Source organism: Rhinolophus sinicus, linkage group LG03 (genome assembly GCF_036562045.2).
Source record: "Rhinolophus sinicus isolate RSC01 linkage group LG03, ASM3656204v1, whole genome shotgun sequence".
Taxonomy (NCBI): Eukaryota; Metazoa; Chordata; class Mammalia; order Chiroptera; family Rhinolophidae; genus Rhinolophus; species Rhinolophus sinicus.
This window is the reverse complement of record NC_133753.1, coordinates 121,174,727-121,197,192: the sequence shown is the minus strand read 5'-3', so window position 1 is coordinate 121,197,192 and position 22,466 is coordinate 121,174,727. Positions and strand designations below refer to the sequence as shown.

The 22,466-nt window shown below is 37.0% G+C and overlaps 1 protein-coding gene across 2 annotated transcripts in view; it reads left to right on the top strand.

Moving 5' to 3' along the window:
* Positions 1-22,466, top strand: part of LVRN (laeverin) — a 55,131-nt gene extending 32,665 nt beyond the window's left edge. The window contains exons 13-20 of one of the 2 annotated variants that reach the window (XM_019727837.2): positions 1,936-1,991; positions 4,965-5,118; positions 6,923-7,017; positions 9,427-9,534; positions 10,243-10,410; positions 10,625-10,751; positions 17,354-17,429; positions 21,218-22,466. In XM_019727837.2, coding sequence (XP_019583396.2) covers positions 1,936-1,991; positions 4,965-5,118; positions 6,923-7,017; positions 9,427-9,534; positions 10,243-10,410; positions 10,625-10,751; positions 17,354-17,429; positions 21,218-21,393 — 960 coding nt within the window. In that variant the 3' untranslated portion in view covers positions 21,394-22,466. Of the gene's footprint in view, positions 1-1,935; positions 1,992-4,964; positions 5,119-6,922; positions 7,018-9,426; positions 9,535-10,242; positions 10,411-10,624; positions 10,763-17,353; positions 17,430-21,217 lie in introns of both variants that reach the window. The other variant, XM_019727838.2, reaches the window with a different exon arrangement.

Genomic DNA, 22,466 nt, shown 5'->3' with positions numbered 1-22,466 from the left:
AAAATGTCAACAATAATCCAATATAATTTTAAATGATAAAACAACTGTAAATCGTTATGTAATATATAAGTATTAAAATGTTGGCTAGTTCTAATCTGTCAGATTTTAATTGGTTGAATTAAACCAAATCTCCATTGATGGAGGTGGATACTGGCTTAGAAGTGTTTAGAGTTGGCTCAACTGTGAAAGCTTAGGCAGTTCATTGAGACTCCATTCGCAAAACTAGAGTGTTGAACTAAAAGATACCTTAGATGTCTCTTTGAATGCCCACTGAGTTATGCATGCAGTAACTTCTCTAGAAGAGGCAGTAGAGTATATTGGTCCAGAGCTTGGGTTTTGGGTCAGGTAGGTTTGTGTTGGTAGTTTTGTTCATCATTTACCAGATGTGTGACCTTTGGCCTAGTCACGCCTCATTTTCCTTATCTGTATAATAACTTCTTATCTGTGTAACATACCAAACCTGAAGGGTTGTTGTGAAGATTAAATAAAGTGATGCGTGTGTTATGTTTAACAGAGGCCTGACACAATTCTGGCATTCAGAACATGTTCACTAATTTTTAAAAATTATTACTGGGCTTTTGAATAAAGCTACAAAAAACGCTTATGATAATATTTTTTTTTTTAGATTTTTTATTGTTATTATTATTTTTTTTATTGGGGACGGGGAACAGGACTTTATTGGGGAACAGTGTGTACTTTCAGGACTTTTTTCCAAGTCAAGTTGTTGTCCTTTCAATCTTAGTTGTTCAGTCTTAGTTGTGGAGGGCGCAGCTCATCTCCAGGTCCAGTTGCCTGTTGCTAGTTGCAGGGGGCGCAGCCCACCATCCCTTGCAGGACTCGAGGGATTGAACTGGCAACCTTGTGGTTGAGAGCCCACTGGCCCATGTGGGAATTGAACCAGCAGCCTTCGGAGTTAGGAGCATGGAGCTCTAACTGCCTGAGCCACCGGGCCTGCCCGATAGTATTTAATCTGTTTCAGAGTAGCTACATTCTTGTTAATTCCTAAGGTCACTCTTGGCTATGGAAGCGCTAATTCATGTCCTTATAGTGACGATTTCTTGAAACTTCTGTAGATTTCCTTATTGAAAAACTGGGTCAGTTATTTCTACAACATAATTGGTGAAAAACTAGAACAACATTTTTATTAATATTCATCTAGAAAGTGTGTTATTACTGCCAGAAAAGAAATGAGACGACTACCAAAGAAAAAATTAAGCTTGGCTTGCTCAGATGTTTAAAGGGGTGTTGTAAAGATAAATTTTCTAGGACCAATATATGAAAATGCTGGGAGGTATTGAAAGCATGCTGTAGAGGGCTTTGGGCATCTTCAGGTCTCTAATGCTGAGACAGAGTCCTGTGGCCTGGCAATACCAAGGAGCTCAAACCAAAGCCTAAGGAGTTAGGTTGGCACTGACTGACTTGTGACTTTCTGTGATTCAGAGGGCTCTGTTGGTGGTACTGTGTCAAAGTGAAAATCTTGAGAAGAGAGATACCTTTTAAAAGAGTACCTCAATATCATGAAAATAGTGCTAAATAATATTTATTAAAGGCCTCCTATACCAAAAAAACTCCCCTGAAAATAATCTGGATGTTGTAATACAATTTAATTGTATACTTTCTGTTTTAGAGAGGCCTTTTAAACTTGGGTTCCTGTTTTATTTTTTAACATGCTGTTTTCAGGGAGTGTTTTGGCAAAATTCTCTGCCATATTTAAGGATTATAATTCATGTCCAGAGGACCATTTATCAAAAACAGATGTATAATAAATAAATTATGGGGACTACCCTTAGTAATTATCATTTCTCTGCATGAGACAATTCATGTGAAAGTGCTTTGTAAGCAGCAGTGATCTTTACATGTTATTATTTTGAAAATTATTTTTTTAGTAAAAAATGTTTTCATCTTTTCCTGCACATATTGGAATCTACTTTGCAGGCTATTCCTGCCATTCACAGACTGCAGTTGATTGATGATGCCTTTTCCTTGTCAAAGTGAGTATATTTTTTTCTTTCATGGTTTTAGCGTGTACCTTGAGAACTTTATAAAAATAATAACCTCGTCACTGTGAAGTTGGTTCTTTAGTATATCCATGCCCTAACTTATTAAGATTGGGATCAAATTTCTGTGGTTATAGTAGGATTTCATGATATAAAATTTGCAGGAATATACAACATGGATGAACCTTGAGGTCATTATGCTAATGAAATGAGCCAGTCACAAAAAGACAAATACTGTACAATTCCACTTATATGAGGTAGAGTAGTCAAAATCATAAAGACAGGAACTAGAATGGTGGTTGCCAAGCGCTGGGAGTGGGGAAGAAAGGGGAATGGGGAGATATGCTTTCATGGGTACAGAGTTTCAGTTTTACAAGATGAAAAGAGTTAAGCTAGATGGTGGTGCTTGTCACAACATTATGAATGTATTTAATACCACTGAACTGTACACTTAAAAGTAGATACAATGGTAAGTTTTATGTTGTCTATTTTCCGCAATAAAAAAGAAAAAAAATGCCAATTTAAAAAGTCATATCAGGAGAAAGTAATAATGTCTACTACAATTAGAAAGCTGTAGAAAACAATGGTTTTTACAAGTTGAGAGGAAGGAGTATGTTCTTTCTCAAGTCAAAACTTGGCAGTCAATTATATCAAAGTCCTATAGATTTTCAATTAGATTAACTTTGTTACAATAAGATTTAAACTGATTATGGAGAATTTTTAAAGGGGTTTTAGAAGAATAACAAAGATGATTCCATTTAAAAGGAACCCCTCAAAGGAAAAGTTTTAAAACAATGCAATAGAGAAGATATAAATAGAAAAAATATATAATAGTGTTTAAGTATTTATAGGATTATTATAAAAAGTATAAGAATCATTATTTTTAAAATCATCAGGAATAAAAACTTAGGTAAAATACAAGTGAGTCAGGCTTGCATTTGTAAAGGATGTTAAAGAGTAAAATGGATAAATTAAGATTGTAGATATGTTCATATTTTTCTGTGATATTGGAAGTTAAGGAAATAAAGTAGCTGACATATTCCCCTCCCCCCCCAAAAAAAGTTGCTGGAGATAAATAGACTATGAATTGAGATTTTGAAGTGATAATATGTTACCCAAAGGTGATGGCTATAGGTATAATTTTAATGGGATATGGCCTGTATTTTAATATATTACAAAATTATTGATTTTATTTATATTAAATTTGCTCAATATAAGCTGTGCTGTTAAGTATTTAACCAGGTAAATGAATATATGTTCAGAATTTGAATTTCAGACAATAAGATTAAGGAGTGTACATAATGAATTATCAAGTGTGTTCTCTCTTTCTTTGGCCTCTCACATTTCTTGAATCAATGTCTGCGTATTGTATCCTTCATTTCTTTACTACTTTTTCCCTCTGTGACCTGCAGCATACTTCCCTGCTCACTGCTTTGCTGAAACTCCTCCCTAAGACTACCATGACTTAGAAACTGATGACCACATCCTCCTGGAAACTTCTTTTTTGTCTTCCTGAGACTCCAATATGTAAACCTGGCTTTCCTCATTTATCTGATTTCTCTTCTTCCTGCTGCTGTGAGCATCCTTTAGACCAATCACGGGTATGTTATTTTCTTCTATCTTTCCTTTGGATAACTCATGTATTCTTTTGGCTTCAGTGATTAATTTATCATGTACATTTACAGTGCCTAACAGATGTAAGGTACTCAGTAAATGTTGGCGGAAGACATGTTGAGGTCTTCTAAATCTACATCTCTATTTATCTCTTCCTGTCTTCTGTCTGTCCTGCGGTCATTTAAATTCAGACAACAAACTTTATTTTTGTCTATAAATTGCTCTTGCTATTATTTTTCTCTCTCTCTGTCAAGGGTACCACTGTTCTTCCCAGTACCCAAACTTAAAACAGTAGAGATATCCTGGACTCCTCTACGTTTCCCGCCTAGTCACCATGTCTTATCTATTTGTTCTTGGGAACGTCTTTTGGATTCTCACCTCACTTACTGCCTTCACTGCTTCCATACTAAGTCAAATTTTTATCATCTTTTGCTTGGCCTATTGCATTAGCTTCTAGCCTTTAGTTCCTTTGAATTCCATTCTATCTTCTTCAACACAATTGCAATAAAATTAAGGCATCAATTTCAAGATGTTACCCAGTTGTGTAAACACCTTCCTACCACATGTAAGCTCTTCATCCCGACATTCAAGGCTCTCCACAGCTTTGAACCATCTTGCCTATTAGCCCTTGCCTCTCAACTATATGTAAGAAGTCATCTGCCTTGCGGTAGCTTGGTCTGCCCATCACATTAATTCCTACTTTATCTTTTTTGCTCTAAGCTGTCTTCCTCTCTCTCTCTACCCAGTTAAATCCTACCTATCCTTCATTGTTCTTCTCAAATTCCTCCTCTAGGAGGCCTTCCCTGACTTTTCTGTCACATGCATATGTTTTCCTTCTTTGCTACTTTGTTGTATCCATTGCCTGTTCTAGGACTCTTGTTAACAGCTTCTTATGCATAAATCTCAGCTCTTCATGGAAGTAATAAACTCCTCAATAGTAGGCAAGAGTCTTGTCCTATCTTCTAGTTTGTGTTCCCACTAAGTAGCTGGCATAACATTAGATAGAGAATGATATTTTAATTAATACTTGTTGAATGAAATTTATACTCTTATAAGAATGCATCCTGAATACACAACTATTCTTTTGCCTCCATAATCAGGCCAGTATTTGGCCTGGGTTTTCTATAGCCTCCAGGAATTTGGGTACTTGAACGTACCAGATTGAAACGGAGGGTCTGTCAATGTTTCTTCGTTCCCATCTCATCAATGAGATGGGCCTTTACCCTCTAGCTTCTTGATTTCACATACCTTATTGAAGTCAGGCATTGAAGCATGGAACAAATAGGGAAAGGGTGCAAATCATTTAGCAAGTGAAGGTTTTTTTTTTAGTGTGTGTGTTTTTAAACCAAACAGAAACAATTATATTGAGATTGAAACAGCACTTGATTTAACCAAGTACCTTGCTGAAGAAGATGAAATCATAGTATGGCATGCAGTCTTGGTGAACCTGGTAACCAGGGATCTTGTTTACGATGTGAACAACTATGATATATACCCATTATTAAAGGTAATTTCATTCTTTGTTATGTGGTTTAAAAAAAATCCATTCTTCTTCTTTCTATATTCTATATTCTAGACAGCTTCTGTGAAACAGTTCTTTCCAAAAGTAATAGTCTATTATATCAAATCTGTGTGTGTGTGTGTGTGTGTGTGTGTGTGTGTGTGTGTGTTCATTTTCTTAGTAATGGCTGTTTATTCTTAGAAGAAAATAACCTTAGTCGTAGACCTGGTCTAGGAGATGAGTATGAGAGAAGTTTGGAAAGGTACTTAATTCTTACTGAAGTGACAATGTGTCCTAAGAAACCAGAAGTGGATGGAAATGATATGCCTTTTATCTTACAGAAAAGAATAATATCTATTAGCAACTATTTTCCTAAAAGATTGTTAGTCAAACAGAATGACTTTTAACAACCCTATAATTCATAATTGAAATACTCTGATTTAAAGGGCCAGCACTTAAAACCAGAGATATGTTCCAGAAAAAGTAAAAGTTTTGAAGCTGCTTTTGATATTGTGAGGAGAGAGAGGAAAATTATAATTAATAAATGAAGAAATTATGTGCCATCATAACTGAAACAATATAAAAAGAGAAAAATTCCATTGTTAGGATTTAAACACTGATCATAAGAAAGACAGCACAGGTAAAATCAAAACTAGAATTAGGGAGCAACCCTTCGGAGAGCTAAGGGTCACAAACAAACCAGGAAGTATGTTAGGTGATGCTTCTTCCAAGTGAGTTTCTGGGGCAGTTTGTGGGCAAGATCACAAGTACCTCAGAGTTCCAGACTTTCTTTTCTCTATGGCGCAAAGTACTGATGGGAACTTACTTGAATGTGGGAATGGCAACCAAGAGACAAAGACACTTAAATGTTTGTGGGATCGAGGCAGCTCATTGAAAAAATGTGATTATTGGTTCTGGGCAAAGAAGTAAAAACTAATACCGTGTTTCCCCAAAAATAAGACCTAGCCAGACAATCAGCTCTAATGCGTCTTTTGGAACAAAAATTAATATAAGACCAAATCTTATTTTACTATAAGACCCGGTCTGATATGATATGATATGATATGATATGATATGATATGATATGATATGATATGATATGATTATAATATAATACCAGGTCTTCCATTGATTTTTGCTCCAAAAGACACGTTAGAGCTGACTGTCTGGCTAGGTCTTATTTTTTGGGAAACAGGGTATTTGTTTTTAAAGAATGTCAATGAGTAACATCTAGTTTCTTCTCAGGAATGTATTGTAAATGTGTAACTTTTAAAATCTTATTTACCAGCTGATTCCTCAATTGAAGAAACTTTATTTCAGACTCAGGGCTTAAATTTGTCCAAGGCATAAATCAATTCTTCTTACTTTCTTGGAGGTATACAAGAAAATACTCGTCTATACTAAGCATGAACGTTTTAAGGTAGAAAGTTTAATAGTTTTCAATGTTTACATTTTTTTTCTTTATTTTGAAGACATGTTTTATTTTATCTGAAATGTTGTGGTAATATTAAATGATAATAATAGCTAATATTCATTGAGTTCTTACTAACTGCCAGGCAGTGTGTTGACATACATTACATTGTTTAGTCCTCACAAAACTGTAATGTTAGCATTATTGTAAACCCATTTTTATATGAGAAAACTGAACCTAGGGAGGTTAAAAAATAAACCAATTACACATTACTAACAAAGATCATTTTTGAAGAAATATCTGTTACTCTCTACTAATGTCTTTTCAGATAAAGAGAAATACAGTCAAATTCAGTGATGTGAGCCAGAACTAACAGTATATTTTCTTTACTCTTTGTAGAAGTATCTGTTAAAGAGACTTATCACAATATGGAATATTTATTCAACTATAATTCGTGAAAATGTGGCAGCATTACAAGATGACTATTTAGTTCTGTAAGTATTTTTTCAACAGTGATCATTGAATTAAATGATTCATATTAATAGATAGGCTTCCAGATTTATGTACTAAGGGCAATATATTGTGAGAACTGAGGCCATTATATTGTGAGAGAGATTTTGTATGTTATTTGAGAACAGTAGCTTTGAGATTGGTGAGCTACATGTATCGTAATAACAAATAATAGTTTTGGATCTTAATTTACCTTTAAAGCACATACATGCACACACAGGAATTTATAGTTCTGTGTTCTCAAATCTGAGGCTACTGGTTGAAATTGTGTGTCATACTACCGGTAAATGGTTGTGCTAAGCAAAGTACTCTATTAATGAATTGAAGGGCATGGGAAGGCCACAAAGGATAAAGAGTCCCTCCTGTGTATTACTGGTGACAGAAATTCTACCATTGTGCAAATTTGGTGAGAGAGGTTGACAGTGAAATATATCAGTCATGGTGAGCATAGTGTTGCAAATGATTTCCACAAAATTGATTTGGCGAGGGGAGTAGGCTTGTTGCCTTGATGGTCTGGGAAGTGGGTGAAAGGCAAAATAGGGCGGTGGTTCCGCTGGTCTAACTGTGACTCAAGGGTTGTGTGTATGCTGGGCTTCTAGATTTAGGGAGGGAGTTCGGTATAGGCATTATTATCTACAGCTCTAGTCAGTATCCAGCTGAAATCTATTAGACCAAACAAGAAATACAAAACATACAAAATGCGGGGCTGGCGCAGTGGCTCAGGTGGTTAGAGCTCCATGCTCCTAACTCCGAAAGCTGCCAGTTTGACTCCCACATGGGCCAGTGGGTTCTCAACCACAAGGTTGCCGGTTCAACTCCTCGAGTCCCGCAAGGGATGGTGGGCTCCGCCCCCTGCAACTAAGATTGAACACAGCACCTTGAGCTGAGCTGAGCTGAGCTGCTGCTGAGCTCCCAGATGGCTCAGTTGGTTGGAGCGCGGGCTCTCAACCACAGGGTTGCTGGTTTGACTCCTGCAAAGGATGGTGGGCTGTGCCCCCTGCAACTAGCAACGGCAACTGGACCTGGAGCTGAGCTGCGCCCTCCACAACTAAGACTGAAAGGACAACTTGACTTGGAAAAAAAGTCCTGGAAGTACACACTGTTCCCCAATAAAGTCCCGTTCCCCTTTCCCAATAAAAAAATCTTAAAACACACACACAAAACATGCAAAATGCGATTCTCTCTCGAGTGCCCTTCTGAGAGGGGAGAAATTTTAGTGCTAGGGTGTGTGACTGGAAGGAAGGAAAGACATGAGGTTGAATGGACAAGTAAATGGAAGACGGTGAGGATGAGCTGGGATAGTAGGGAATAAACAGGAAGGCACACATGTGCCTAATTCAGGCAGCACACGTGAACTAGCCATGGCCTTGTTTCTCCCGAAAGTGGACTGAAGTGACCCGCTTTTTGTAGCCTCCATGGCTCAGTTCTCTTTGGAGCAGCCTTAGGGAGTGAGACTGCACTTGCAGAGAACTCCATCTTGCTGTAGCCAACTTTGGATGGGTGGGGAGAGGGAGTGTGTGTGTGTGTGTGTGTGTGTGTGAATGAATGTTCAGAGCTGTCTCTCAGAGGGCCCTCCACCCTTGGACGTTCCACTTCTGCTTATCAGAAGGCCAGCTCAAGCAGGGTCAAAACTAGACGGTGCAGCAATAGAAATTTGGCTCTTGCATTTTCTGGAAGCTTATGCCAATTTGAATTCCTTTATCTCTGACGCCAAACTCAGAGAGTGTAGGGAGACGTACACCTCAAGGCACCACTTATCTGGATTTGTTACTATTCTCACTGTGTTCTTTTGAATTTAGTTTGTGTTGAACCATAATGTGTACCCCTTCTCAGCTATAAAAACAAAACCAAACAAAAACTTCTGTTCTTTTTCTGGATGGAAATAGAATAGCCAGGAGGAGCTGAAGAAGGAACAGGCGCTTAAGCAAGGAAAAGCACATTAGTGTTGCAAATGTCGAAGGAGAGAAGTAAACCGTTCCCTTTCCTTTCATGTATAAAGAACTTTATTTTTAAGTGTATTAGATCAAATACTCTAAAGTCATTTTTTTATCCATAAGGCAATTATTATAAAAGGGAGGAAAATAAATTGATAACAGATGTGTGTGTGTACACCGTGTGTGATTGAGGGAGATGAAGAATGGCAGTAATTTATTTCTAACTTTTCAAAAAAATACCAGTTTTGGGGAGCTTATTTGGTGCCTGACAGCCTCTCAGCAAATATTTCTCTGAATCTTAAACAGATTTGCTATCCACAAAAGCTATTTTTTAGCAAACCTGATGTTATTGGAAGGATGTTTCAGACTATCCATCCTTTTATGAAACATGCTCTTGGAGGCAGAAACAATAATATAGTAATGCAAAATAAAATGTTTTTCTTTGACTTTTCCTTTAAGAATATCACTGGAAAAACTCTTTGAAGCTGCATGTTTGTTGGGCCTTGAAGACTGTCTTCAGCTGTCAAGAGAACTCTTCAAAAACTGGACCAACCATCCCGAGAATGAGTAAGAGTAATATTGTAATTGCTTTTGTTTCTGTCCTGTTTCAACACCAACAATTTCTCTACCTTTTGATGCTCTCATTCTGGTAGTGATTGTTTTGTTTTCACTTGGTTAATCTTTCCTACTATTTTTCTCAAGTATCCTTTTTTTTTTTTTTAAGAAAGAGTCATTTAATATAGGTCTATGCATAACAGTAGATTAGAGTTTATACAATGATTTTCACCTAGGACCTGTCATTGCCAATGCATTTCCTATAAGCACTTGTGCTTATTTTGCGTCTTATTTAGGTTATTCTTTATGTATATATCTCTTTCTCTTTCAGTTTGCAGTCTCACTGAGAGCTGAGACTCAGACTCTGTCACTTTGGTTTTATTTTATTACCTTTAATATATCACCTCAGATGGACTCTTAGGAAATGTGATAATAAGATATGAGACCAAACTTAATTATCAGCATATACTTACTGTTTGTGTTATTCTAATTTACTTCTCTGTTAAAACTTCTTAGTTTCTAAACTAATTGGATGATCTTGTCTCATGAGAGTACTGCTAATGACAGTTCCCAGCGTTGCCTTACTAGCTCCCTACTTTTGATCTTCATAGCTGAGATCTCAGGATTTGTTTCTAGATACATACTTCTAAATATACGACAACTATATAAGCATATAACTTAACTATTATGTGAAATATCATTGAATGTTGTACTTTACAGAATACCTTATCCAATTAGAACTGTGATTTTATGTTATGGCGTTGCCTTGGGAAGTAATAAAGAATGGGACTTTTTGTTAAATATTTACATGAATAACACAAATGAAGAAGAAAGGATTCAACTTGCTTATGCAATGAGCTGCAGTAAAGATCCATGGATACTTCACAGGTGATTATGGTCCACTTACCTTGAAAGTTCCTGGTGGAAGAATGTAGTTAATAAACTAAAGGGAGGAAAACAGAAATGTGCTAAGATAAGAATTAATGAATAGTTGTGAATTATTACCTTAGAATCATATGGGATTGTAATTCCATTTATGTAAATTAACTTTTAATATTGGATAATTTTTACATATTTATCTTCTGTGAATGCATTTTTGTAGATATATGGAGTATGCTGTCACTATGTCTCCATCCATTTTTAATGAAAGAAACATAATTGAAGATGTGGCAGAATCTGAAGTTGGCCGGTATATAGCTAAGGATTTTTTAGTCAACAACTGGCAAGCTGTGAGTGAAAAGTAAGAAGGAAGTGTGAGACCTCTTTTTCATTTGGGTCATGGGTTTGGTGATAGAAGTTCCGCGTTAGTCTGGCCAAGTCACAGAAGTCCTTTGCACTGACTGGAAAAGTGATGATTTGTCCCACATTTAGCCTCACAAACTGGCTGTAGTCTGGAAGAGATGGTCACTTATCCTCAGTTTTGGCTTTCTGGATGAACATGGATTTGCATGGGATAGTTTTATACCATAATTTTCCCCATTGTGCAGACTAAGAAGTTTGCCTTCAGAAACACAGATTAGAGCAAGTCACCTTTTTGGTATAAATCAGTCAGTCATTTATTTTGTGAAGTACATCACCATATCTTTAGGAAACAACAATGCTCATTATTACATCAGCCTTGATGTTGCTCTTGTCTTTTCTCATCTTCCTGGGAGACGCGAACATGAGCAAAACAGTCTTCCTGCACCTGCTGCACCAGAACATATTCCCCACTGGGCTGACAGCTACCGGGTCAGAGGAAGGGAGGCTCAGAGAGGTGAAGTGGTTTGCCTGAGGTCACACAGCCGGCACAGAGGCAGAGGGTGGACAACATATAGCCCAGTCAGTCGTCTCTGAAGCCAGCTCTCCTTCCACCTCCTAGGCTGCCTGTCTACCCTGCTGTCTGGTTGCAGGGGGAAGAGGCATACTATAATTAGGAAATTTAAAAAAATATTCCTGTTCTATATCTGGGTTCCATATTCTTGAACTTTTTCATATTTCTAGCCTTTTAAGATTAAATCAGCTTGCTTCCGAGCCTATCTATTGGGTAAAATATACATTGACATGCACATATCAGATAGCATGCTCTTGATGACTGGTCTTTCTAGAGCATTACTTAAACATACATTCCTAATAGTCACATACCGTAGAGTTAGCAGACACAAAGTAGCCAGTAGTTCAGGTCCAGACACCTGTGAAGTTGGAAGATGCTTTTCGTAAATAAGGTTATTTGAAACAGAAAGTATATTTAGAATAAAAATGTTTAAGAATGTGATATGGTTCTCTTAAAGTAAAATAATGAATGGATTTTTTTGGGGGGTGCGGGGTTGGGTGAATGTTTATTGAACACTTTTATGACACCAAAAAATGTGGTTTAAATCAGAAATTATTTCTACCGACCCTTTTTCTAGCTCATCACATAACCTATTCACATACTGAGAAAATTGTCTTTATATCCTGTTTTAAATTATTTATCATTCTAGGTTCATTGCTTCAGAGGGCCTTATGAATTCCTTAAATTTTCTGGGATCCCTAACACCTGGGGGGTAAACGTTGTTTCCATTTTTGCTTAAATCATTAAAGATAATCCCTTCCTTCCTAGGTTGTACGTCTCACTGGGAATTTGGGAGTTGGGACAGAAATCAGAACTATTTACATAGGTCCCCTTGTTCCATGATGTTTCAGAGATTCCAGCCTCATAGGGTCATCTGTTAATTTCTGTTCTCTCTCCCTGGAGCTTGTAAGAAAAGCTGTGTTGCCATGCTCACTCTACTTCTGACATGCCTGGCTTTGCCAGGTCTGTGAAGCCATCTGACCGCTTGCTGTGGCAGTCATGTTTCCCAAGGTCATTCACTTCTGCTACAGTCCTTGACTGTTTTTATTCCTAACTTCCTGCTGAACCACCTAGTAGTGATTTTGGAATGAAAATGTTGAGAGAACAGCTCCTTGAAGAAATACAGTCCTGATTTTCCTGAGGGCCAAACTTGTTGTAATCACCATAGCCTGTCATGACCCCATTCCTCCTGATGCACTGCTGAGCCCTGAGGCTTAGGATTCAGTTGTGCCTGGCATTAGCTGTGCACCTGTGTTAAGGGTTGTGTATGTATTGTTGTTGTAGCTCCAGGTGACATGGTGTCTGTCCTCCACAGGCCATATGCACCCTAAGCACAAACCAGACTCTTCTCATGAGGCAGAGTTTGAGAATCACCTGGCGTGGCTAAGAAACCTAAAGACTCCCAAGCTTACCTATCTCTTTAAATTCAGAATCTGCCAGGATAGGGCAGGAAATATGCACCTTCCACTAGCTCCCTAGGAGACTCCCGTATAATTTAATGTGGAACAAATTGATACTAGATTGAAAAATGATCGAAGGCTGCATTGCTCAACATGATAGCCACCAGCTAACATGTCAATAATTAAATTTAAATGAATCGAAGTTAAATAAAATTTAAAATTCAGTTCCTCTGTTGCACTAGTCCTGTTTTAAGTGGTCACTGGGGCCAGTAGCTACCATATTTGACAGCTCAGATATTGAACATTTCCACCATTGCAGAAAGTTCAGCTGGACGGTGTGTCTGTCTGCGATAAAGCAGCTCTCAGCTCAGGTTTTCTTCTCTTCATATACCATACACAGCACGTGTGCCAGTTAAGCCCCCAAATAGCTTTGAGCAACCCATGGGAAGGAGTGCTCTCAATTTAAGGGATTTTAAATGTGTCTTAATTTTTATTCCTCAGAAGAGAACAGGAACATGTTGGCAAACTATCTGAAAAGTCCATTGTCTAGCAATTTATTTAAATGATCTACATAGCTGTATTAAATTAGAGATGGAAGTAAAAAAAAAAACAACAAAAAAAAAACTCTAAATGGGTCTCATCATCATCCCTAAGAAGTTCCCAGAATTCTAAATACATGAACTTTTAACCATAGCTTGAATATTTTTATTTGATAGACAAGATGCTATGCTTATAAAATAGATACCTATTCTATTTATGGGGACTTCATCTCGCTTCACTCTTGCACATTAATGTCTGATACAAAAAGCCTTTCAGATTCAAATAAATGTGCTTTCTACATCTAATACATTTATTTTTAGTGTTCAGTTATATTTACCACTCTTGGTGAATTTTGCAAATGATTTTTTTTAAACAGATAGTAATAATATTTATGGATTGTTAGAAGGAAATAAATAATTTAAAAAATTAATAATGAAAAGGTGATATACACTAAAAATGGCACAGGAATATTTAAACGTCAGAATGTTTAATTATCACTTATTTGAACAGTTGTATTTGACATGAATATATGTATGTTATCAATCTTCATATAATGATAGAGTATAAAAGTATAAGTAAACAAATACTTATGACATTAAATTTTATATTAATAACATGGGAAGGGGTTACTGAATTTACTGAAAGGTAACTCTTCACTTGCAAGTTGGTACTGAAATTAGTGTTTCTCCGGTATGCTCCAGTGAGCATTATGCTTGGAAAATGTTGATAAACTCTCTGTTAACAAGGAATGCGATAGCCCAATCAGTTTGGAATCTGTCAGCTTTAATCTCCACTTTTGCAAATTCACAGTATATATTAGCATCATAAAGGTTCCAAGAAGGCCTGTAGAAGGAAATCTAGAGATTTCCACATACTTTGCCTGGCATCTTACAGATGTAATCCTGCTATGTACTGTATATGCTAATATAAACAACGTGTTATTTTGCTAGTAGATCATTTGTACCAGGAGAAAGACAGATAAGAAAGTAAGTTCTTTAATCCACTCTTCTGGAATTGTAGCTAGAACAACTATTTATTGTTTGCCTATCAATATTTAGGCCTTGGTTTCTTCGTCTATAAAATGAAAGGCATGTATTTGATCAATTCTAAGGTTCTTTCTAATAATAACCTGTTTTGTTTTTTCTATGCCAAGGCATGGTTAGTTCAAGCTGCTGTTAGGGATATAAAGTGATTGGGGTGTAGTGCCTGGTAGATGCTATAGAGGAAAGGTGGAGAGGGATTTGGAGAATCAAAGGGAAGAAAGGTATTGAGTGAGATTTGAACAGGCAGGGTAGGAAAAAGTCACCTTCCATGTGGAAAGACAGGAAGACCGAGTTGGTACTAGTCGCCATCGCTGTCTGGAGCTTAGGGCACTGGGAAGGTGGAGATGGGGCTGGTCACGTGTTAGAGCTGAGTACACTGCCAGTAGCGTTTCTGGAGCATCTGCTCCCCTCAACCAGGCCCAGAATTCTTCTCAGGAAGCCTAATCTGAAAATGTGTTTTAGAATGTTTGGTTGAATAAAACACCTTCGGGTTGGTCCTGCCCGCCACTCCCATGTGCAGGCCCTGCACTGGCTGCTGTGGGGCAATTAGTTAACTGCAGGACCAAAGATGATCTTTTGAGTACTGATGCAAATGAAGGAACTTCCACTGACCATAAGGACATCTTTCAGGTTACAGGAAAATCAATATACTCGTACATATGTGTATACTGTGTTTCCCCGACAGTAAGACCTAGTCGGACAATCAGGTCTAAATGCATCTTTTGGAGCAAAAATTAATATAAGACCTGGTCTTATATTATATTGTATTATATAAGACCCGGCATTATATTATGTTATGTTATGTTATGTTATATTATATTATACTATACCTGGTGTTATATTATAATAAAATAAGACTGGGTCTTTTATTAATTTTTGCTCCAAAGGGCACATTAGAGCTGATTGTCTAGCTAGGCTTATTTTTGGGGAAACACAGTATCAGCTAGAGATAGATTCTATGGAAGAATGTGTGAATAGAGATGGAGCAATAGGATTTTTGTGACTTGTTATTGGCTTTTGTCTTTATGTTAATTAGAATGTATTTGACTACTGGTGGGATAAACTATCTGTATTGTAAATATTTTTGTTCAGTAATATTCCAAAGAGATGGTTTTCTCAACAAGAGTGACTGAAAAAAATCTCTCATCTTGTAGTTTATGAGAACAGGAAGGAATGAAGTATGCCAGGTATTCTGACAGGTGCCTCAACATACATCATCTCATTCAATCTCAGAACAATGCTTCTAACTATATGCTATTCCCTCCTTTTACAAATTATAAGTTGCCCAAGGTAACGTCAAACTGAGCCCTGCCTCTTGGGGTAAACTTTTTTCCCGGATCTGTTAGAAAATCACCCATTTAGCACCCGAGGTAGTTTTTCCACTCTTTTAAATGAAGGTTGGAACTCAGTTTCTTGGTAAATTTTGCCAAGTTTCTTGAATCATCTCACAGGCTTTCTATACCTGGTCAACAAAACTGGAGCACTATGAAATATTTCCACTTTCCCCATAGAAACACGTTTGCTTGCCTGAGTTATATGGAGACTGTCTCTTGTCCTCCATTTTGCTCACGTGAACACAGTTTGTTATAGCTGGGAACTTAAGAACAAAAGCGCTGTTTTTTCCTTAACTTTGTGTATCATGCCAATGTTAACTCTTGCAATTTTTAATTTCACATATACATTTCTGAAGTAATCCATTGTGTGCATTAAATATCAAGGCTGTTCAACCATTTCTTGTTCAGTTCATTGTATTAACCCTATTTTAATTTTCTTTCTTTTTTAATGCATCAGTCTTTATTTACATTTTTAACCACAACACCGCTTTGGGTAGGTATGTATCTGCTCTTTCTCTATGGCAATACTTCATGGCTTTTTTAAAGATGATTCTCATTGGGTGTTCAAGGACATTAAACTAAAAGAGGAAGTTTCAATGACCACACCTTTTGGAGGGAGTGTAAGTAGAGCAGGTACTTCACCTTGTGTGATCACCAACATTTAGAGAATCTCAGAAGATACGGATCCTCCCTCCAAAAAGTATACACAAATACAGCATTTAAAATAAGCTTTTAGGGCATTTTAGTCAGAGTTTCTGAAATTAATTCCATATTAATTACTATTTTTTTAAGGGGTGCATATTTACTTACACTCTTATAAATTTTCTTAGTTTGAGGTATGTGACATCTATTCTAACCACCTCATTTAAAAAGATAAAAACAGTTTTCATTGTTATTGTTTTTAAGAAGAGCTTTTTACACTTAAGTAAACTTTAAAAGCTATGTGTTACACAAATTAGTATTTAACTCTAAATATTTTTTAGTGCTAATAGAATTTTCTATATAATAGATTTTCCATTAAAAGATGAAGGTAAACTAGTTCATACATGTTTTTCTTAGATTTGGGAGATAGGAATTAAAAGGGGCTGTATACTTATCATTTATCTGGCATATAATATATAACGTATTTTGCCATGTATAATGTGCACCCACATTTTTGGCCCAAACTTTCAGGGGAAAAAAACTTTAATTTTAATTCAAATGTTTATTTAGGTACTTGTTTTTTGTATTTATGAAAGAATTATATTTTGAATTTATAAAGGAATTTTAGCATTTATTTTTTAGCATATTATAGTACAAGAAATTTTATGTAACAAATAATTACAAAACACAAGAACAGATACAAGGTACAAGAAATTTTATGTACTGGTAACAAATGTACGATATTTACACATCATAGAAGATCTTTGCAAATTTGTCCTCAGTTCAACGAAACTGATTATAGTATTCCAGGGCATTATTTTGTGTATGGATATTATTATTGATTTCTAGAGTTATACTTTTAACTCATAAGCACCAAAAAAAGAATTTAAAACACTTATATAGATACAGAATTAATACTACCCACGTATAATGTGCATCCTTATTTTTCCCTCACCAATTTGGGCAAAACAGTGCGTATTATACCAGTACAGGGCAAAACACGGTACTTTATCTTGCAAAACATTTTCCAACCCTGATTAGCATCTTGTTGCTTTGTAGGTATGGACCACAATCATTGGTGATTCTGATGTATATAATAGGGAGAACTGTAAGTACAGATTTGCAGATCATGGAGGTAAGTACTTTAGACATTGTGAATTATAATAATAATTTGGAAGCCACTTTTTATGTAATTTGGAGTTGCTAAAATTGAAAAATAATATGCTTATCTGAATTACTACATTCTGTGCTCCCACTGGTGCTACTATAACTGCATGAAGTGTTTTTTTCATTCTACCTTGCTTCTGAAATAGAGACTGTCCTTGTTTATGGACTGTTGGGCTTCATCCGTTCTTGTCTGAATTACTGCAGTAGACTCTGGCCCCGGCTCTGCCCCAGGCTGGATTGGCCCCCATCCTTTCTTCACATTGCTGCCGGCCACGGCCCTACTCCCAAAGCTCCAGTAACTTGTCATGGTTTTTAGGAAATTTAAAAATCTTTTGATTAGCCCATGAAGCCCTGCATAATCTGGCCCCTGCCTTACTTTCTAGCTTCATTTTTGCCTACCTCATCACCGCGTATCAGAGAGCAAGAGAGACAGACACCCCCAAACATTTTTCATCTAGTTGTACTCTACCACTTACAGATTTTCTGAAGTTATCATGCTGTTTTACATTTTCTAGATTTCAGAAAAATTTTACCTTGTATCTAGGGTGCCCTCTCTACCCGTCCTTGGCTAGATAATTCCTAATCGTCCTGTAAGTCCCTGATCTAACCATCTATTCTAGGATTTTTTATGAATTGATTTACACCCTCTCCTCCTCCATATTCCCAAATCATCCTATGAATATCTTTATCATAGCTCTTACCACATTATACTATAATCAGTGTGTAAATACGTCTACCCCATGAAGCTAAAATGAGCTCCCTGAGGAATGATACCATATTTTAATTATGTCTGTATTCTAGAACCTAACAGGGGGCTTGTTATTACTAGTTTCTGCTTTCCTCTGGGCTGACTTTCTTCTTAGTCAGGTTTTTCTCCACACGGAGGCAGCCATAGCTCCAGGCTTATGTGATCCTTAGCCCCCTCATTTGTAGAAGAAGGAATCCTTTCTCATCAGTTTCAAGTTCCAGCCCTGGAGGAAGGACTCTTTTTGGTCCTACTTGGGTCACATGTATGAATCACTGTGTCCAGGGGGAATGAAATACTCTGATTGGCCTAACCTGAGTCATGCACCCACATTTGGAGCCAGCTCCACCCAAACCACATGCACTGGGGTAGTTCTGGAAAGAAAGGGGATCTTATAACCATGAGGTAAATTGAGGAGCAAAAGCGAGTGTCTACAAAAAAGTCACACACACACACACACACACACACACACACACGAGTAAAATATAAATATAATCTCTCCACACCCAGTAGCATAGGTAGAATTAGAAAGATTTACAATACCAAACATTGGCAACGATGTGAAGCAACTGGAACTCCTCTTATCCTACCGATGGGAATGTCACACGGTACAACTACTTTGGAAAACAGGCAGAATTTAAAAATATTAATTAGACACATATGCCCAACCATTTCCACTTTTAGGTTTTTAGTCAAGATAAATGAAAACCTATATCTACAAAAAGACTTGTACGTGAATGTTCATAGCAGCTTTATTCATAGAAGCCCCAAACTGGAAACCATCTAAATGTCCATCAATAGGTGAATGGACAAGGAAAGTATAATATATCCACACAATTAAATACTATCCCACAATAAAAAAAAAAAGGGACAAGTTTGTGTAGCAACATAGATGACTCTCAAGATGATTATGCTGAGTAAAAGAAACCAGACACTTTCTAGGAAACACAAATTAATCTTTAGTGACAAAGGCAAATCAGTAGTTTCCTTGGACAGAGGGAGGGAGGCCCACAAAAGGGCATGGGTCATGGTAACTCGTGTGGGTGATGGAAATGAACTGTATTTTGATTGTGGCTATGGTTTTACAGGTGTATACAATGATTGAAACTCAACTTGTACACTTTATGTGGATATAGTTTATTGTACATAAATTTCATCTCAATAAAATTGATGCCAATTTTTTAAAAAATACACAAGTACAAATTAACCACAGCCTAGAACCATATTAATACAAAGAGAAAAGCCTTGTGTAAATAGAAAGGAAAATCAATTCCTCTGTCCCAGCAAGTAAACAAATAAATGCGTAGGTCATACAGGCCTGAAATTTGATCCTAAATGAAAAGAAGATAAGCAGTTTCATAGTTGTTTATTATGAGCAAGGGGAAGAACTGATAATTCCTGAAGGGTTATCTTTGTTTGGGTTTGGCCTGCCTGAGGCTGAGCTGTCCAGACCTGATTGATTAGGGATTCTCTGGACGAGAAAGTAAAGGGCACACCCAGCAATGCTGGAGAAAGTAAAGGGCACACCCTGCAATGCTGGAACGAAAGAGCCTAGAATCAAGACTGAGTTTGTGTTGTATCTTCTAAAGCGCATCCATTCATCTTTGATCTACAGAACCCAGTAAAATTTTGTTGTTGTTGTTTAATGAACGAATGAAGGTTGTATAAATGTAGCAGTCCTCAAAGTTCCAAAACTCTGTAGTCACCAATACTTTATTTAAAAAAAAGAAATGCAAAAGTTGCAAAAGTGGATATAGCAGTGATTACATTTTTGCAATTTTGAAAACAACTAAATTAGCTGTTATGAATATCCTTGTCAAAAACCTACTAATGCCCAACAGTCCTACTATAATTTAGTTGACATGATAATACAGAACACAATTACTAAAAAGCAAATGAAAAGAAAGCACAGTTTCCATACACAAAGAGAAAGGGCTTGTGTAAACAGAAAGGAAAATCAATTCCTCTGTCCCAGCAAGTAAACAAATAAATGCGTAGGTCATACAGGCTTATGTGATCCTTGGCCCCCTCATTGCTTCTCTCTTTGCAAAGAAGCCCCCTCTTTGCTTCTCTTGCTCTTGTCTTTATACTCCACCCTGCTGGAGCCTGACCTCCGTCTCAGGCACACATGAAGCCCGGTAGACCCTGACTCCCCTCCCACCCAGGGCAGGTACACAATCATATGGGGCTGTGGGCATTTGGCTCCCACTGCCTGGCAGGTGTGGACAGGAGTGGGAGTGGGTGGGAGGTTTGTTTCTGGTTCCTTAACCTACTTTTTCCTAGAACCTGCCTTTTCGTTTACATTGTAATTAGCCTCGATAGCCCTATTACTACTCAATTTCAAATGCATTAGAAATGTCCTTTAAGGTGACATTTTGTGAGTTGGTATGCAAATATTGTCATCTCACATGTTAAGCTCTAATTCATTGATGGAGAAACGGACTTCTGGAGTATAACTAAATAGTCGGTGGGGGTCTGGTTTGTACATAATATTGCAGCGTATGTTCTCATAACTGAATACTTGACTTCACTCAATGAAGGAATTTAGCCAGTGGACAAATCCACTACTTAAATATTCTTCAATAAAGGATAACATTTGTAAAGACATAGATGTTATGTGTCAGTTTGAGTTTGGAAGTTGCAAAGTTTGTTTTGAGATAAAAGATCTCATTGTATCTCTGTCCACAAATCTTGTGTAATATCCAGTATGCATTCAGTAAATCTTTATTGAGCTCCTACTATGTGCTTGGGGAATAGAGCAGTGAATAAAGTAGATGAAGTTCCCACATCATGGATCTTCTAGTCTGCATCTGATTCTTCAGATGTAGGTGGTCTTGATAGTTTTCTCTGTCATATTCTCTCCAGGAACACACAATCCAGGGGTACACATTTCTACCCATTCCAGCTGTCATTGGCCATTTGTAAAATCATGTTGCGACTTAGCATAAACTTGGTCTTATTTTGTCTAAATGAGAAGATAGATCGCCCTGATCATCTCTTTGTCCTTTCAGCTGCAGCAGTTTTTCAGTGCCATGTTGGAAGAACACCAGAGGCTTACAATTCAAGCCAAATTACAGACAATGAAGAACGAAAATTTGAAAATCAGAAACCGAAATGCCAGGATAGCTGCATGGCTATGGAAAAACACATAATTTTGTGTCCACTCCCCTTGCATATTAGAATGTAGTTTGCTCACAGTTTTGTCTTCCAATATGTTGTGAGTCTAGAAAACCCCATGTTTTGTTATTTGTATTTCAGTCACATTTACTACTCAAAGTCCTGCTCTTCCCATGTTGCCACATTGGCACTGACACTCAGTGATTGCTGAGGATTTTGCCAACACTGCTGTATTTCTGCGGACGATTTCACTTCAACTTGGGCTATAAAACCATAGAATTTACTTTAATTGCCTTGTAGAAACAAATTTACCTTAGAAAGTTTTGTTTATTCTGTTGTGAAGGCCAGTGGGATATTAAATCATTGACCAAATGAGCACATTCTTTTCTGAGGGAAATACAGATTTGCAATACTCTAGGGTTTATTAGTTCAATATTTAAAAGCATAATGAGCAAATAAAACAACAGTGTGAAGAAACAGAGACCAGAAAAATAATATTCGTAGGAGTCCCTAAGCTGCCTTTAGGATTGCCGTCGTGGAGGACAGAATGGAGAGGGAGGCTTTGCCCTGAACCAGAGTGTGTGAATTTACCTGTGGGATGGACACTCTTTCAGCCAAAGTTTATGAGCAGAAATAATGATGTCAATGGACAACAGCAATTATGAGTTAATCTTCAGCACAAAAGGAGATCGTCAAATAAAGAGCAATGGAACTACAAGGCTCACCCGAGCACAATCTTTACAGCTTTGCACTCGGGGTTAAGTTTGAAATATGGTTTCATTTGGCCAAATTGAACCTACTTGTAGTTTGGACAACTTGAAACACTTTCATCGGTCACAAAGTATGGAATTAGCTTAGTTTTCTTACCCCTGATTAAATCAGGACAGCTAAGACAAATCATCCTACTCTAGAGTTTGTGTATATATGATTTCATTGTTAATTTTGATGTTGATTTTGTAGACTGGGGGTAAAACTACACATCTCCTATCTACCTCAGAGTGATATTGTAAAGATTAAGGAATATGTCAATTAAAAGTCTTTAAATATGTTATCTAAGCCCAAAGCAATGTGATCTAAGGTTTTTCTCTCTATTTCTTGCAAAAGTTAACATAGCCACAAATTAAAATGCAAAACAAAAGTTCA